Source organism: Poecilia mexicana, unplaced genomic scaffold, assembly GCF_051168715.1.
Source record: "Poecilia mexicana isolate PSO_F unplaced genomic scaffold, ASM5116871v1 scaffold_15, whole genome shotgun sequence".
Lineage (NCBI taxonomy): Eukaryota > Metazoa > Chordata > Actinopteri > Cyprinodontiformes > Poeciliidae > Poecilia > Poecilia mexicana.
Window position 1 is genome coordinate 2,362,845 of NW_028263384.1, and position 17,382 is coordinate 2,380,226.

The window sequence follows — 17,382 nt, forward strand, 5'->3', positions numbered from 1 at the left end:
TTAAGCGCAGTACCGGCTGGTCAGCGAAGGCGCTCACTGTCGCTCTCATGTCTCAACAGCGTTCATCAAAATAAAAGAACCTGCACAAAACCACACTGATTAATTATTAAGTGTGCAACATATTGAATAGTTTTGGAATCCACCATAGAGACAAGCAGCATTGCTTATTTTATTATTCAATTCTCAATATGAGAAGTATCTTTATAAAATGAATATTTTATCAAGTTTTAATAATTTAAGTCAATTTATTACACTAAATTGCTATTTTAAAGAGCCTTTTTAAAAACGGATGTGTAATAATGTGAATAACAAGGCAAGTTGTCTGCAGTCCATCTTACATTGTTTAATCATCAGAACAAGCAGGCTTCCCTGTTTCATGAAGACCTCCCCTCATAAGAACAATTCAACAAACACCATCATTCTGTACACTTTGTTCACTCATTCAAGTCTTCTGTGTTTCCATCCCGTTTATTGGTTTCCATAAAAACTGCTCATTTATGCATTGTTTTTCGATCGCACACATTCATTCATACATGCACTCACTGCCACCTTTCTGATTACATTTGGCTTTCTTTAACCATCAGTTTAGCTATACTTATCCACATAAAGGATAGTGCATTACAGGTTATTAATTATGAATCAAAAAGATCTTATTTATTTATATTTTTTTAACTAAGCAGACTAAACCAGAGTCACGATGTAACTCAGAGCTTAGTTAAGGTTTTTCTTCCAATAAAACCACTTTGACACATCATAAAAGTTTATTCTACAAATAAAAAACTACATGTATAAATTCAAACCTTTTTGACCTGTATTACTTTGAATTCTTGAATGATTTAGATAAATGGCGATGGAGACAAAAGTAACTGCAGAGGTTGGGACACAATTGATTTTAGCCATCATATATCCTCAACCAAACCGGTGTGGAGGAGCGTGGCTCTGGTTTAGTTGGCTCCTTTCTCTAAACTCATGAGCTCCATCTGTCAAGCCTTGATAATCAGTTACCAACTAGTACAAAAAACAAAACAAAAAGGTGAATGTAAATTAAACAAGCTCCCAAAACTAACAAGTCCAGTTTGCTAAACCCCCCACTGACCTTAACTTATCGACCAATCAGACAGCTTGACTTTCAATACTGACTCAATGAGGAACCAATGAGATTCAAGAAGGCTCATAATGCTAACAGATTATTGCTTCCTGTATAAAAAATGTATTTTTATAATCATTTCATTCATCTGTGTTTCTGAGGGTAAACATTAAAATCACAATACTGTCATTTCAATAAACAACAACAAATAACCCTAATACAAAGATATGGCAGTCCCTCCAACACTAGTCTGTTGCTATGCAAAAAAACAACAAAAAAAAGGTTCAGGTCTCGTCTGCAACGGGTAATACACTGAAAATAATCTGTCTCAAGTAAAAGCAAGACTCTCCTGTGCATTGGCTGATTCAGTAAAATGACACTAAAACGTGACGCTTTCAGGATGGAATGAGGTGAGGGAAAAATGATCCGCTTGAAACAAACTGATTTCATTGTGGAGATGCACCGAGAAATCTGCCCGCGAACGCAACTGAACAGAACTGAATGGAATTGAATGGAACTGAATGGAACTGGCCAATTTTCAGCTGGTTAAGCGACCAGTCGGTTGACTGGTTGCAAACTCAAAACTCCAATTTTTATATAGACAATTAGTGAATGGATCTTCTAAATGCTACCAGGTTGTCATTAACAACTTTCACAGCCTTTGGTGTGGAAGTTGCGACTTTCAGGTTTTAATTATATCACTCTTTCACCTGTTGGTACTTGTTTGTTTGTTTGTTTGTTTTATACCAACTTTTTCAGTGGTACAAAAAAGTGCAATCTGACTCAGGAAGTCAAGTCCCTCCTGACTTTGGGATGTTTTGTCAAACAGGTAAAAAAAACAACAACCATATGGTTCATGCAAGATACTAGATTTCTCAGGAAATTTTAGAGTTAATTCCAACCATGCTAATAAGAAAGTAAAACCCTGTTTTACAACTACTGGTCTCCTTCATATAGCATGACATTGCATTTGCCACTTATACTATAAATACTGATCGCCTATGACAGTAAAGCTAGATAAATATAGCTCATAAAGAGGAATTGGAAAAGTCTACAATCAGCAGAAAGTCAGATATAGGAAAATGACCACAAATCTCTGATTGGTGCATCTCTACTGGAAAAAAGTTTTTTTTTTTTTCTTTCAGGTTTGTGTGTCTTTGATGTTTTAGTAAAACAATACTGTTTCTTTAAAATCTCAGAGGGGTGAAATAGTTGTGCATGGCTGAATCATGTTTGCATACAATGCAAAAGGAGCTCAAAGTTGAACAAACATGTTTGCCAAGCATAAAACAGCACCTGCTTGGTAAGGAACAATAGTACAAAGCAGTTTGGCCTTTTTTTTTTTTTTTTTTTTTTTTTTTTAAGAAAATGGGATCAACACCTTTTTACCAAGTGAAAAACATGATAAATATAACTGTGACACTATGTGTGTGTGTGTGTGTGTTAATATTAATCTAGAGTCAGATGTGCTACTTGGTTTAACCAGGGCAAGAGGAACAATGTTTACTCCTCCAACAAACAAAACCCTAGAAATAAGATGAATTCCTATGTGCAAACGCAATAACTTGGGTAAGAATCTTAAAAAGTCCGATGACTTCTTTCACTGGAATGATTTAGACATTTGAAAGCAGCCGCTGCACAATCACTGCACCCCTAAAAGGCTTAGTACCAAATCCACCTGCACGTCATCACGGTGTCCTTATCTTGGTCTAGCTCATTATTGCATGAATGTCTCCCATCGACATAGCAACAGAAAAAACAATAATAATGTAAACAAAACATCAAACATTAATGGATCATTTGAAGTTAATACACATTCAGAATGGTAAGGTTTTACATATTAAAACATATCTGCTGTGAGTTGTGTGTGGCTGTGTTCTGTGTATCAGGTTCTTTTGTGTAATTTAGTTGCAGAGGAACTTCAGCTCCACTCCGGCCGCTCGTCCCCTTTCCTGCCAGAAGGCAAGCAGCGCTGCAGCGTAAGATTTAAAGGGATAGTTCAGCAATTTCTAAGACAGGCAAACATTTAGTCTTTTATTTGCAATAAATAACTTGTCTTAATTTAGTACAAATCCAGATTAGTTGATTTTGGAAGCCTACAGTTAGTCCGAGAAAGGCTAAGACTAAAATGATTTATTTTATGAGCTTTTATGCCAGCCATTTTTGATTTGAATAGTTGCTCACACAAAGCCAAGTGATTATTTACACACAAAAAAAGAAGGTAGGAGGGAGTGCGCCACCAATGATCTTCCCATGGAAACACAAACCGCAACCTGTGAAATATGTGCAACACGTTTAAATGAACATGATTTTATTAATTTTTAAGATGAATTACTTTTACATTAAGCACAGAATGTTTTCCATTTTCAGAGCATGCTCCTGCGGTCTCCGTTTCCTGTATAATCGGTTTGTGTGTAAATAAATAAATGCAAACAACATATAAAGGCTCATAAAATTAACCTGGTTTCAGCCTCCAGGACCAACTACCTAATTCATACTAAATGAAGACTGCGAGAAAACTGATATATTGCTGGAAAGATATTACCCGTCTATAGTGTTTTAACAGAATTGGAATTCTCAACTATCCCTTTAACCGTCTGCTGCCATCAGTACTTCTCTTCTCCCTTTGAGTTGGGTGGGAAGGGTGAGGAAGAAAGAGGCAAGACATAGAGGAAGGGAATCTTTGGCATTGAGCAGAGGAGACAGTTTAACTCTGAGACTTGTCCTCCAGCAGATAGTGGGTCTTTCTGTGAAGCTGTGGGAGGGGTGGGGGGAACGGGTTAGTGAGGGAGGGGAGCCAGCACCTTTGACTGACATGTGACTAAAGCGATGGAAGCAGGGTCAAAACAAAACAAACAAAAGAGATTGGAATGAGTTGAGTGAATGACTAAATCTCCCATAAAGCCACAAAATGACCCACTATCCACTTCACCCTGCTGGCACAAGGCTCTGTGTGTGTGTGTGTGTGTGTGTAGGTGTGTGTGTGTGTGTGTGTGTGTGTGTGTGTGTGTGTGTGTGTGTGTGTGTGTGTGTGTGTGTGTGTGTGTACGTGTGCGGCTATGGGAGTACATGTGTGTGTATACAGCTACTGTGATCCAGTAAAGACCTGTTCATTAGTCCAATCTTAAAAAGGGGAGGAGTTCAACAAGTTCCCCTCCTCTTCTCCCTTCATTCCCAATCGAAACCTCTAGCCAGATGAACCAGAAAGAGATGAAAAGCAAGAAAGGAAGAGGAGGAGCAGGAGGAGTGCTGACTACTGATCTCCTTTCCTGGTGAAGCATGCCGTTTGGAGAGTTTGGCCAAGTCCGGTCAGAACCATGCATAGACAAAGAGTTCAGGGCGTGTTCATTTTTTAACGTTACAGTCTGTCTGTGTGTCTGCCTGTCTCTGGCTTCTACAGGTGGAGAGGCGTCATGTCCGGGTCATGTGACCTCTCGCTGCTGTCCCATTGGTAGAGTGGCCTAGTGGGCGTGGCCTAGTGGGTCTCTTTGAGGGCTTTGAGGAGAGGGGGGTTCTGGGTAATGATATGATCCTAGAGAGAGGACGACAACAACAACATCAACAAAAAAAAACCCCAACTAAACAAAAAAAAACAAACAAACAAAAAAAACAAAACAACAACAAGAAACAACAACAAGAACAATGTCTGGTTGGGTGCTAGGTGGGTGGAGCGTGCAGCAAGACAGAGTGTGTGTGGAGGTGCACCGAGACATGGGACAAGACCGGAGCATCTAAAGCGACAGCAACACACAGCTCACACAGGATTTATGGTTTTATTCTTTTCTGTAAAATTCAATAAGTGATTTTCTCGTCACAGAGCAGCTGAATTTGTACTGAGATTAGATTACACTTCAGTGGACTCTATTCAGTCATTAGCAGTCATCAGGGAACTTCTGAAGACCTGTGGTTGCATTCAGAGAAAAGGGGGCTGAATACTTTTGTATTAGGGCTATAACAATTCCTCAAATCATTCAAGAAGCTTGATTAAAATTCCTTGAGGAAAATTATCTGGCTCAAACTTAGCAAATTTGAAAATACATCTTCAAAGTTGCATGGAGCTTTATGCTTTACGAAAAAGAAGCATCTTCATCGTTTATTGATCTGTTTTTGCTACCAAGGAACACATCTATTATAATGCAGTGTTATTATAGGGGTGTTATTGAAGAGGGTGGAGCACTTTATATGATGCATGGGTGAGCGACAGGAGGAGAGGTCCACCTAATCAATTTTTTTTATTTCACTTTTCCACATTCAGTCACTAGTGGCCATTATTAGATTGTAATACAATAAGACAGGAGAAGAAAAGAAAGGTGAAACATGGGGTAAAGGTCGCACAGCGGTTTTTTCAGGGTATTTACAAGTCAGTAAGTCTAATTGAATACATTTTAAGGCATTTTTAATGCCCCCTTGAGTGACATTTCTGGGGTTTGTTTGTGGCTCTTGGCAGCAGCTTTATGTTTCTCACATTGCATATATGAGAAACATATATGCAGCTGAAAAGTTCTTATTATATGGGTTTGCAGCAGAAGTGAGCCACTGTCGAAAATAAACTTCGTTCAGCCAACTGGCAATAACTTTGGACTTACCCATGATAGACAAAAAATGGTAGCTAGCTAGCTATGAAGCATAAATTAGCAGCTAGCTAGCGGGAGCCTGAACGGCCTCGTGTCAGAGAATGCAACGAAAGATGTTTTCATGTGACTCAATCTGTTGTATGAGAGAAAAGTCCTGCCACCACCAAAAAATTGATATATGAGATTAAACAATTCTGCCACAACAAAAGTTAAGACCTCTGACTAATACATTTAACTAACTTACATTTGTTAACGTTTTTAAGACATCCTTATGCCATAATTTTTAATTTATGTATCGTATCTTCCGGACTATAAGGCGGACCTAAAAGCCTTAAATTTTCTCAAAAATCAGCAGTGCGCCTTATAATCCGGTGCGCCTTATGTGTGGACTGAATTCCAAAATCTGTCCCTGACACAGAGACCTAAAGTGTACAGTCCGTACGCTAGCAGCGATAAACCAATCAGAGGACATTACATAATACGTAAAGTACGTACGCCAGCAGCAATAAACCAATCAGAGAATTGTTGTCCGAGTTCTGCAGCATACGCCTCCGGTAAAAACCAGATAGGTTTTTCCACGCATCACCGTCCCTGTTCATCTGCGACTCCATGCTCGCCCATCTCACTGCTACTGTGAAAAAGGAAGTGAAGCAAACTAGTTTGGAGTTTGCCGTCATTCCGGGAGGATTAGCAAAATAACTCCAACCGCTGGACATTGGTGTAAACAGGGCGTTCAAAAAGAAGTTGCGAGTGGCGTGGGAGCGATGGATGACAGACTGCGAACACACGACGGGGAGGCAGCGCCGGGTGAGTTACGCCACCATGTGCGAATGGATTGAATGGATGCCTGAGCTAATGTATCTGCCTTAACTGTTGTCCGAGCTTTCGTGAAAGCCGGCATCATTGCTGAACAGGCACCTGGCAACGAGATTGACTCCGACAATGATGAGAGGGAACCTGGCATGTTTGATGGCGAAATTGCCCAGTTGTTCAATTCAGATACAGAAGAGGAGGACTTTGATGGATTTGTGGAAGAATAAAAAATAATGTGAGTGTATTGGGCGAATAAAGTTCAACTAAACTTACTGTTTTGTTTCCATTACCTTTTTTTTTTTTTTGTTGACCGTATGTTTTAGCATCCGTCTTATAATCTGGTGCGCCTTATAGTCCGGAAAATACGGTAATTTGTGTATGTGTGAATTCAATGCATGTGTCGTTGGATGATTAGACAAGCCACAAATCAGTTTGTGATTGAGGACAATAAAGTTACCATTTAAGTGGTGTTTACAGAGTTCAATGTGTTTACACAGTTCGTAGTAAACACAATGAACAACTCGGGTGTGAAAGCACTAAGATTGGATTATTCAGCAACTAACACCCATCCAGTTGGGTCTGGGGAGAAACAAAGTATGAAGCCAGAGTTAAACCTCATGTCCACTCTTGGGTATGGTGAGGGATCTGTGATGCTTGTCAACATGGGATTTTCCTTTTTCTCCCAACTGAATGAATTAAAGATCAATTCCTCAGAATTACTCACTATGAGAAAATATTCATTTATTTTTCTTCAAATTCCACAGAGGGTGCCAACAAATTTGCATTTGCCAGTCCCCGTGCTTAGCTTTTTCTGTTTTCTTTTTACTGTGTTGTGATGTTTCTGCTGCGCTGTAGAAACTCTCACATTTATGGTGGATCATGCTGAAGGAAAACATGCAGAGAGGAAAAAAAGGTGCTTATGTACTGATGCATGCAAATTAACACACATCTACATGCAAATACACAGCATACAAACACACACAGACACCACCCAGAGGTGGTGCATGATGGGGAGGTTATCAAAGAGGCCCAAAGGAGTGTGAAGGTGAAAGGTGAAACCAGCCTGGGGTCAAAAAGACTGACAGAGAGGGACAGCATCTCCACACCTGGCTCTGGGTGTGTGTGTGTGTCTGAGTGTGACAGTGTGTTTGTGTTACACGGAACTGAACGTTAGTCTGCTCATCTTAGCGCACACTGCCGGTGGAATCTACGTTACAGGTGGGGTCGTGTGTGCGCGTACTCACACTGCGTGCTTGGGTCGGTGTCTGTCGTCAGTTTGACGTAGTTGCTAGGAAACAGGCCCTCCCTCCCGTTCAGTTCTCCTTTCCACCAATCACAGTCGTCCTTGTTGAGCACGTTGATCACCTGACCCTTCTGGAAGGCCAGCTCATCGTCGTTCTGGGCCACGTAGTCATACATGCCAATCACCTGACACAGAGCTTCACAAAAACAGAAAAGACGGACCAGACATCAACATTTTCGATTTGACACAAAATTCCAAACCAAAAGTGACTTAAAAAAAAAACCATTTCTTAAAGCATTTCTTTCGTTTTATCTGCCCAGACTCACCTTTATTTTTATTTATCTCTACCTTAGCCCAGGTGTCTGAAACCTGCGGCTCTTTGTACCTTCCACAATGACTACAGGGTTTTTTCAGGTTTCACCAACTCAAATGTAAGATTTTTCAAGACCTTTTTAATACCATTACTAATGAAATTTAAGACCTGTATTGTGATAAAAATGTACAAATGACAATAAATTGGCAATAAATTTTCACTTAACCATGAGAGACATAAAAAAATCTAGCTAACTAGCAAGAGTACATTAGCAGCTAGTTAGCAGTAGCATCAACCACCTATGATGAGTGAGGTCCACAAAGACAGATATAAATGTGTGACATGCATACCTGTGCTGGCAGGAGCCAGTTTAGGAGGGGTGGGCTCTGTGGGAGTGGTCTTGCTGGTGCTGGGACTCAGAAGCTTCACATAATTGGCTGGGAACCAACCAATCTGCCGCTTTTTCCCCCGAGCCTTCATCATGAGAAATAGAGAACGACAGCAGATATCAGCTCAGCCCCCACACTGAGCTGTTACTTTTGAACATCCTTTAGAGCAATTGACTCAAACCATTACACTTTAATGTTTTTCACCCACAATAGTTTTTCTTGTTCAAAGCACACCAAACTGTGACTGTAAAACCAAGGTATCAAACTATGATTGTTGTGTACCTTTACACAAGGTTTTTGAAGGTTTCATATTTAAGACTTTGAATTTGATTTTAAAATGTAATTTATTTCTTAAGGCCTTATTAAGACCATTGGATTAAATTCAAGACCTGAATCACATCAGAAATGTACAAAAGAAACAGCCTTAACCACCCTAGTGCCAAGCTTTTTTGCACAGAATGAATGTAGCATCGTAACAGAAGTGATCCAATAGTGAAGATGAACATCATCCTGCCAATACATTTGCACTTAAACCATGATAGATGCAAAAAAGCTAAAAAAAATAAAAATAAAAAAAAACACACGCAAAAAAAACATGCTTGCTTGCATATTTTTAGCTAGCTAGTTTTTCCTTCTCCTTCCGTTTTCACTGTGGAAACCAGAACAAATGTTCTGCAAAGGTATATTAGCAGCTAGCTAGCTACCAGCAGCTTCAACTGCCTTGAAGCTGTTGAAGCTGCAGAACGCAAAGAAGAAGCAGATTAAACAACTCAAACAACTGCCTGAAAAGACCCATGAGAAAGAAAAAAATAACAGAATATGAGATTGAATATTAAATATTCCTGTAACCACAAGATGTGGTGGCAAGAATATTTAAATATATTTAAAGATCTGTGAATAAGATATTTAAGGCTGTCTTGCCTTATTTTAATTAACTTAAGACATTTCAAAGCCTTGATTTAAAATACATCAATCTAAGACCTGTGATGAACGTATTCAAGACCAACTTCAATTTCTTTTAAAATAAATTTAATACATTTAAGGCCTTACTTCTATATGTATGAATATAAGACTTTTTAAGAGTGTGTACTAATTTTGGCAAAAACTTATAAACTAGCTAATGTTTGTAAATACAGATAAGAACAAATGCAGGTTTTTAACTATCTTCAATTTTTTTTCTGCAATATTTGCATTGAAATTCCACAAGGAATGACACAAATATCTGTTTTCCTTCTCACTAGGCTGGAAACTGTGTGCTTTGTAAAATAAATTGTCCATCTGCTTATGTTTATCTTTATTTTAAATCTTAAAAATTGAAATAAAATGCTGGTTATTTAAAAATTACAAGAAATGTCCTAAAGTAGATATTTGCCTAAAAAGTTACCTTTTCTCAAAAGGTCATGTGGCACTGGCCTTATTTTAATGAATTTAAGAAATTTTACAGCCTTAATTTTAGATAAATGAAACTGAGACTTTTAAGGACATGAGGGCACCCTGTTTACACCTCTAATAAGCATGTTTATGTTGTCCATGTTAAGACGACCTGATAGACATCTGTCCAGGTTGGACAGTGCTGGTGTACCTGCAGCTCGCCCTCCCACCAGCCCCCGGGATTCTTCTTCCTGATGAGGATGAGCTGTCCCGGTGCTAACGTCAGCTGCTCTGCGCCCGTTGCAGTGTAAGCAGCGATCACCTGAGCGATCTCTAAAAGAGGGAAAAGGAAGGAAGATGGGTTTTTTTAACGTCTAAGAATATTACAGTTTGACTAAAAGCAGAAATCAGCATTTTGCAAACATTCTAATTTAAATTCCTAAAGACGCGAAACAAGTTATAATACTAAGTGGAAACCAGCAGAACAAATGATGCACATAGATTGAATTAGATTTACTAATCTAAGCCAAATCTGTTTTATTAGAACAAAGATAAGAAAAAATCTCACCTGGTTTCTTCCCCAGACTTCCCGTCTTCCCTGCTGGTCCCAGGGACTGATAAAGGGAAATTCACGACAATTAAAAATAATAAATAAATAAAATAAAATCCTGCAAATATTCCCAAACTATAATTTTAGCCCAGACTAAATAATCTGAAACATAGGTTTCAACCTCTGGCACTGAGTCACGTGGTTTGACGTAGTTGGAAGGAAAGACTCCAGTCTTTCCCCCCACCATGCCAGTCCACCAATCCCCTTCTTTCCTGGTCACCACGACGATGTCTCCTTGCTGGAAACTAAGGTCCCCCTGTTCACTGCTCTCATAGGTGTACATGGCCACATATTCTGGAGAAAAGCAGGAGGAAAAAGTCACCACTCTCTCTAGAGAAAGTCAGGAAACAGTAAACGTTCTTTATCGAGTTACCTTCTCCAGATTCGGAAGGTTTTGCCGGAGAGGATGAGGGTCGTTTCCCATTGGGCGGACTCTCCGATATTCCAGCTTCACTAGGGGACAAGAGGGCAAACAAAACGAAAAGATTCAAAATGTGTAAATATTTAAAAGTAAAATAATTTCTATATAAGGAATGTCATGTTGTCAAGCTGATTTCCAAAGAGCCATCACAGTTTACCATATTTCGACAAACACTTCCAGATCTGACAAAAACAAAATGCAGCTGGATGCAGTCTGGTTAAGGTGGTGTTCACCGAACATTTTCTGCCTTTAACAAATTTTTAAAACTGTGACAAAAAAATCTGAAGGCCCTCTGTCATTTTGACCACTTTCAATTCACACTCCTGACCACTTGGTGCAGAAGTGCAAAGCAATCTTCACTTGGAGAAATGTTCCCTGATTTCAAAACACTGGCTGAAGTGGCTCTTATAATTCCAATCTCCATTGTTGCAGCAGAGTGCAGATTCAGCATTCAGATCAACATCAAAACCTTGAGATGTTTGATTAAGCACAAGTTGCCACACAATTCAGATCCATGCCGAAGTTGTGAGACTGTGTTCAGACCACAGCAGGTGAATCGTTCATAATTTAAATATCATTTAGTTAGATTCTTTTAATATCTAGTTCTTGGGGCCACCTGTATTAATTTTCTTCATGTGTGATGGCATAATGTGATAATAATAGCTTATGATGGGATACTTTTGACACCAAAAAAATAAAAAAATAAATAAAAAGTCAAGTATAACCTCAGAGTACAATATGAATTTAAGATAAAGATTCTCCTTTTTAGGAACATGGACATCACTGAATTGGATCAAACATTATTTAATTGTCATCGATGCGTTGCCATTCTGAGAGGACTGTGGAGTGATGGGCTCTTTTAAACTTACTTAGTGTTTTTGCTGCGGACTGCAGCAGCAGCGGCAGCAGAGGGAATCGTCATGTTGGCTGAGATGAGCTTGACGTAACTTTTGGGGAACCAGCCTCTTTGTCCGTTCTGAAGCTCACCTAGCCACCACATGTCCTGCTGCTCCAACACTGTTATGATCTGCATCAAAAACAACGTTACCGCTTTCAGACCAAAAACTTCATACACGAGTCCATAGTTCATTTCATTTCATTTTTTTATTTAATTCACTCAATAAATATGAATACTTCATGTAACAACTAAAAGAAATCATTAATGATTTTCACATTTCTTTTAAATGCAGAAAGAGGTTTAGATTGTTTTAGCTCACTGTCAAGGTTGTTCTATAAACTGACACCTTTAACTGAAATGCATCTTTCTATCATCATCAGTCTGAATCCAAGGGACTAATTCATTTACCTTAGTTAAAACAGGAATTGTTTCGGATATTTTATATAAGATTTTCATGACAAATGTTCATCATTGAGGACCCCCAAAACTTAATATCTTTTGTTTTTTTGTAGCTCAACTACTTTGATATGTAATTGTGCATCTGCATTTTTTATAGCAACAAAATATAATAAACTTTGTTTTACTGGTAGTAATCTGATAATCTTTTACTATCAAACCATTTTCTTATTTTTCTGAATTAATTTCCAACCATGTATAGTGGGGATGCTCTGATCAGGTTCTTTGCTGCCAATTCCGATACGGATTATCCATGAAGGCCGATCACCAATAGTGAGCATCCAGATTGGCTGTTAATTTTTCACTTTAGGTATAAATGCTACTATGTGATCTAGCAAACTGGAAAAATGATCTGGTAACAAAATGACCTAATTTAGACAGAAAACATGCAAAATACTTGCAAAGACAATGCAGCAAGTATTCAGTCAAAAAGACAACAGGAAAACCTGCAATCGGTAAAACAATATTTAACACCAAGGCTCTTAACAGCCTAAAATTATACATTAAGTCAAATAAACATCACAGCACTGCCGGTATCAAACAATGTCAAATACAAAAGCAAACATTCATTTCAAGTTAAATGCAGGTTACATTAAAGTAAACAATCTTGTTACTAAGTCGAAACTGCCTGTGAACACGGCCAGCTGTTTGGTGCTGGTTCTGATTGGTTGTTTCTGAGCGAACGGTGTAATTCTGCAGAACTCAGGGAGGAGGCAGAGGAGGGTGACTTTTTTCACAGATTATCTATCATGTTAGGACAGCGAAAGTTTTAAAATCTATGTAAAAACTTTTTTGTTATGTTACATGCAGCTTTTAGGAGTTGTTCGATGTGAGAGAACATTTGGTGGAGTGGAAACGGCGCTACGTCTGTGAAATACGACATCTCAGTAGCGCAGTGGTGGTTCAACAGCAAGAGTAGAACCCTGCGTCTTCCACTGTTGGTTATCTAACCCGATGACTTAAATTATTTTTCGGGTTATTTGCTTAGCTTTCTGACTGTCATGCTCAACTGGACGAGAACTGCGCTGATTTACCTGCTGTCTGATCACCCCAGTGTCTTTTTTCTGCAGTGAGCCTCGATGTAGTGATAGTCTGTCAGGTGCTTGTTTTTTTAAATGTCATATTAGATTCATTGTGTTGATGCATTTTGATGTGCTTCACCCCGAGGGTATTTTTTCATCGCAAGACGGAACTTTACTCCATCAATCAATTAAATTTTATTTGCATAGCACATTTCAGCAGCAAGGCATTTATTTCAAAGTGCTTTAGATCTTTAAAAACTAAAATGCAGAGTCATGTAATATTGAATAAACAAACAAACAAAAAGAAACATTAAAACCCGCACCCCTTCTCTAGCCCTTTAGAACTTTAGTTAAAACGCCATTTAAATGGGACTCTAACCCTTTAGGACTTTAGTTGAAACTCTGTCAACCGGGACTCTCCATCACTCTCAGAGCACTAAAGTTCCACACAACATTGCTTAGGATTTGCTACCATGCGCCTGCGCCGTGTGAAGGAAAGGGGGAAATACGCTGCATACTGGCTTCAGAGGGTTGCGAAGTACAAGATGTAGGTGATCGATTTTTGTGGCAATAAGAGAGAGAGTGATTGGCGATCACCAATCATACACGTTTTCACGGAAATCAGCTGCTTCTGATCGGTGGCTGATCGATCGGGACACCACTAATGTACAGCAATTTAATATTTTCTCCTGAATAAAATAAGATTGTCATCCACAAATAAGATACACTGAAGAAATTTAGAAAGCGAAAAAGTAGAGGTCCAATGATCAATCCTTGTGGTACTCCACACCTAATATCCTGTACAGTAGATTTTCTGTTATCTTTTTTCTGTCCTTCAGGTAACTAGTAACTGTAAACACGGGATTGGATAGCGACCACTAGATGGACTGCTACCTCATTTTTGTTGAAGTTGAGGTGGTTGTCCTTCTTGGCTCTCCAAGGATACAAGGCCTGAGCCTGAAGTCCCTCCACCTTCTCCCCCTAAAAATAAAACACAAAAAAGGTGGGATTGCAGCATATTACAACTATCTGTCTTTGCATAGTGACTGATTCATTTTATCCCTTTTTCTACCTGTCCTAGTACAGGAGAAGGTGAGGAGCCTGTCGTCATGGTGGCAGGCGTGAAGGCGGAGCGTTGCCGTAACTGTGCCGATGGAACGCTGAGAGAGGGATTCTGATTGGCTGAGGAGGTAGGCCAGGCGTCCCATCCCTCGCTGTCTGACTGGCTCGCTGTGCTGGATGGCCAACTGACACAAAGGAATCGGACGATCAGGCGACAGCGGAAAACTATCGACACATTTAGGAGTCGGGAAGTAAGTCCGACTTACGTGGTGCTGAAGTCGGCCCAGTTGCTGTTAGCAGAAGATGTTGAGGTGGAGGCGTGTCCGGAGGCTGAAGGGGGAGTGGCCATTGGCTGCTGGGTCGAAGGGGGTGTGGCTGAAGACGGAGGCCGCAAGCTGATTGGTGCTTCGCTTTCAGGTATCCGCTCTGCATAATTAGCTGGGAACCAACCGGTCCTGCCTCTGAGTTCACCACCTAGCCACCCAGGCTCCCCAGTTTGAGACTCATCCACCTATCAGAACACAGAGGCAACATTACAAAAAGGTCTACTGACACACAGGTAGCTCTAAATACTACCGTCAACTCTTCAAAGGGATAATGAACAACAAAAACAAAGCTTTGCCAGTGAGACCATCTGTCACAGTGAGCAAAGTTATTAAATACTAGAAAAATGGATGAGAAAAAGTGAGGCGGAGTAATCCTTTTGCTGGTTAATGTTCCACCAAGTGTTCATTATATTTAGCAACTTTCTTGACCAAATTACAATGAAATAGCTGCTCAGCAACTATTTCTTGTATTTGAATAATTAGGAGGATGCAACAGGAAAAATCAAAGATATGCTGTGTTTCTAGACAAAACTCTTAGAGTGTTTTCACACCTGACAGTCTGGTGGACTTGGCTCGATTAGCAACCAAAACTGCAATATTTGTTGCATTTTCAGCTGATGCGGTTCACTTTCACTGAACTGCGTCAAACAATCCAAACTAATTGGGAGCCACCTGTAGGGGCGCTGCACCAAGAACCTCTGAAGGAAGCCACAGGAAAACCTCAGAAGACATGAGCGCAACTTCTTTATTCACAAAATAGAAATAAAAGTGGAGTAGTGTGAGATTTTAGCAGTTGCAGTTTCTGCAATTTCTCTTTCTAGCATTTGACTCCTGGTTCTATTTACCCAGAATGCCCTGCACTACAGTGAGTTTCCTGCTTAAAAGCAGCTTCCGGTCTGCTTGGCGTTCTCTTATGCACTTGAACCGCACCAGAGTTCACTTTAATGAAACCGAGACCGAGGATTTTAGGGTGGACTAGTTTGCTTTTTTTGGTCCACATCAGAGTTCTATTACGCATTCACACCTCCCCAGACAAACCAGACTTTCAAAGCAGACAAACTAGAGTTGGATTAAAGCAGACTAAATGTGGCTGGTGTAAATGCACCCTTAATAACATGTAGGCCTGCAGGCACTCCGGCTTAGCTGTAACTCAGATTCACCGTTGAAGAGAAGAAATAATAAAACATCTTAAGTTCAGCTTCTCAGAGCAGAATTCCAGTAAGCAGATTTTTTTTCATTTACCAAACCAGACTTGCATTGTCAACATATTTAGCGACCTGTTTATGAAGTGACCCCACATCTCTGAATGTACCACCAGGTTTTACAAATTGCTGCTGGCTAGGAGCTGAGTGGGAGAACTGTGAGGAAAGGTTGCAGTTTCCAAGCTCGTAGGCTTGGAAACTGCAGCTTTTCTCAAACATGAATGGAAGAATTAAGTTAACACTCCAGGTTTGTTTTTGATGAGAGAATAACATAGCATTATGTAAAGCTCAGAAAAGTACATTTTACATGATACTGCCCCTTTAAAAGCGACACAACCGTATTTATTAAAACACACATAACTACAAGTCCTTTTAGTTGTCAAGTGATCCATGTCTAAGGGATGCTCACGCTGATTATGAAAATACAAGAGGTCTGGCAGCATTCCGGCTACCTATGAAAAGTACTCACCCCTTTGGATATTTTTCAACTTTTCTTAGTTTTACAAATCATTTATGGTTAACAAAATTTGGCTTTTGTGACAAACAAATGACAGAATTAGCAAAAGAATGTTGTAAATTTTTTTGGTCAAAAAAAAAAAAAAGAAAAAAAAGAAAAGAAAAGCCAAATTCAGTTGATTTTGATTGATTTGTCAAAGAAGTCAAATGGTTCAACATTCAATACTTTTCACAGGCGCTGGACATCTATCTGTGATGACTTTGTGAAAAACAAAGTCAATTACATTCATCCACTGGTAAATGGAAAAACATCTAGATGACATGAGATGAACCAATGGCAGCAAGTGTTTTCTTTTGTTTTTGGCTTGTGATTGGTGGAAGCACACAACACTGCACTGGGCGGGGCTGGGGGGACGAGGGGCAAGGACTTACCCATTCCCCCTTCACCTTCAGTATGCACAGCGGAGGAGAGAGGAAAAAGTTAATACAAGCAATCAGTCTTTCACACACAAGCACACTGCAGGAGGAAGCCCAAGAAACCGAAACAGAACGCGTGTCGAAAGCACTCTCTAAAGCTTCTTTCTGAAGTGAATGGGTCAAAGTACGCACCATGATGACATCACCAGGCTGGATGCTGATCTCATCGTGACTACGAGCATCGAATGGATACAGAGCCCTGTAGTAGACCACCTTCACTGGCTGCTGCTGTTTTTGTTGCTCGAAGCCACTGGCAGAAGCTTTCTGGTCAAACAGACTTGGGCCAGGAGTCTTGTCTACTGTAGGGAGATCAGAGAACCAGAAATATAACAAACTCAGGCTGCTTGTGACCAAAAAAACAATACACATGATATACCATACTGAAGGTGACACTGGACGTAGACCAAGATGCGTGCCACGTCTCAGAACTAGGTACATAGAAGCCCACTAGGCCTTTATTGAAGCTTAGCTGGGCAAAGACAAAGAAGACTACTGCTCTTCTGTTTTATGGTCAAATGAAAACAAATGTAACTGTTTCCAGTGGTGTTTAGTGCAAAAAACACTAAACAAGCAAGTTGATGGAAGTATTTTTCAGCCAATGCCGCTAAAAATCTAATCAACGTAGTACAAAGTGAGGAAATAAGACAGGCAGAGATACTTGG

The 17,382-nt window shown here is 39.7% G+C and overlaps 1 protein-coding gene across 1 annotated transcript in view; it reads right to left on the reverse strand.

Annotated features, from left to right (window-relative positions):
- The window catches only part of itsn1 (intersectin 1 (SH3 domain protein)), a 66,586-nt gene that overhangs the window by 13,069 nt on the left and 36,135 nt on the right, over positions 1 to 17,382 (reverse strand). Inside the window, exons 21-31 of the mRNA XM_088013151.1 lie at positions 16,853 to 17,019; positions 14,526 to 14,770; positions 14,270 to 14,444; positions 14,092 to 14,178; positions 11,691 to 11,848; positions 10,774 to 10,853; positions 10,522 to 10,694; positions 10,359 to 10,404; positions 10,002 to 10,123; positions 8,381 to 8,504; positions 7,719 to 7,913 (exon numbers count right to left, since the gene is read on the reverse strand). Coding sequence (XP_087869277.1) covers positions 7,719 to 7,913; positions 8,381 to 8,504; positions 10,002 to 10,123; positions 10,359 to 10,404; positions 10,522 to 10,694; positions 10,774 to 10,853; positions 11,691 to 11,848; positions 14,092 to 14,178; positions 14,270 to 14,444; positions 14,526 to 14,770; positions 16,853 to 17,019 — 1,572 coding nt within the window. The remainder of the gene's footprint in view (positions 1 to 7,718; positions 7,914 to 8,380; positions 8,505 to 10,001; positions 10,124 to 10,358; positions 10,405 to 10,521; positions 10,695 to 10,773; positions 10,854 to 11,690; positions 11,849 to 14,091; positions 14,179 to 14,269; positions 14,445 to 14,525; positions 14,771 to 16,852; positions 17,020 to 17,382) is intronic.